The sequence below is a fragment of the Protobothrops mucrosquamatus genome, unplaced genomic scaffold (genome assembly GCF_001527695.2).
Source record: "Protobothrops mucrosquamatus isolate PMUCROS unplaced genomic scaffold, P.Mucros_1.0 scaffold553, whole genome shotgun sequence".
In the NCBI taxonomy this organism is placed as follows: Eukaryota; Metazoa; Chordata; class Lepidosauria; order Squamata; family Viperidae; genus Protobothrops; species Protobothrops mucrosquamatus.
In genome coordinates this window covers 202,152-203,358 of record NW_015386856.1, presented here as the reverse complement: position 1 = coordinate 203,358, position 1,207 = coordinate 202,152, and the positions used below count along the sequence as shown (strand labels likewise).

Sequence of the window (1,207 nt, the reverse complement as noted above, 5' to 3'; positions counted from 1 at the left end):
CCTTGACCATTCAGGAAATGATCACCACCCTGACCTCGCTTCACGCCAAGGACAGGGCTTCTTCCCCAGGAGAGGAAGCCACTCTTTCCTCCCAGCACAATGAACTGGAACGCACTTTGCGACAGGTGACCATAGACGTGCCTGTGGGTGAGTTTCAAGGCTCCAGGCGATCAGCGTGGGAGCTCCTCTTCTCCAAGTATGTGACTGCGGCCAAGCGCCAGGAGCTGCTGCAGAAGTATCAAGAGAGGTCTGTGGCCCCAGGCGAGCTGGTCCAAATACTCATCACCCTGATTGAAGAGATGGAAGAGAAGGGCAACCAGCTGAAATTCTCGGGGCTCAGGAAGCAGGTGTCAGCCTCAGAACTGTTTCACTCCCGCATCATCAACCAAGAGACGCTCTCTAAGCTCGCAGAAGGCACCAAAACGGTGGAAGAGGTCACAGAAATGGATTCGGTGAAGAGGTATCTGGAAGGCAACAGCTGCATCGCTGGCGTGATGGTGCCATCCAGGACAGACCTTTCCAAGTCAGAGAAAATGACCATCTACCAGGCCATGTGGAAAGGTATTCTGAGGCCAGGCACGGCCCTGGTGTTGCTGGAGGCACAGGCCGCCACAGGCTTCATCACCGACCCCCTGGCGAACAAAAAACTCTCCGTTGATGACGCTGTCTCTGTTGAACTGGTGGGAACCGAGCTGCGGGAGAAGCTTCTCTCCGCAGAGAGGGCTGTGACCGGCTATAAAGACCCCTATACGGGGAACAAGCTCTCCCTCTTCCAGGCCATGAAGAAAGGTCTCATAGTCAAAGAGCACGGGATCCGCCTGCTGGAAGCCCAGATTGCCACGGGTGGCATCATCGATCCTGTGCACAGTCACCGCCTCCCCGTGGAAGTAGCGTACAAGAGGGGCTACTTTGATGAGGAAATGAACCAGATCCTCTCTGATCCCACAGACGACACCAAGGGCTTCTTTGACCCAAACACACACGAAAACCTCACTTACCTGCAGCTTCTGCAGCGGTGCCTGCCCGATCCGGAGACTGGTTTGCTGCTGCTCCACATCATGGACAAGGGCTGGTTCTCATCTTTCCTCAACGAGAACACCAAGAAGGCTTTGCAGACGGCCAAGACCAAGATCGGCGTCGGGCTGTTCCAGGACCAAGAGGTTTCTGCGTGGGATCTCCTCTTCTCCAGATACATCCTTCTGTCCAA

The 1,207-nt window shown here is 55.3% G+C and overlaps 1 protein-coding gene across 1 annotated transcript in view; it reads left to right on the top strand.

Moving 5' to 3' along the window:
- The window catches only part of EPPK1 (epiplakin 1), a 65,121-nt gene that overhangs the window by 43,125 nt on the left and 20,789 nt on the right, over positions 1-1,207 (top strand). Inside the window, exon 22 of the mRNA XM_029284377.1 lies at positions 15-1,193. Within this exon, the coding sequence (XP_029140210.1) occupies positions 15-1,193 (1,179 nt within the window). The remainder of the gene's footprint in view (positions 1-14; positions 1,194-1,207) is intronic.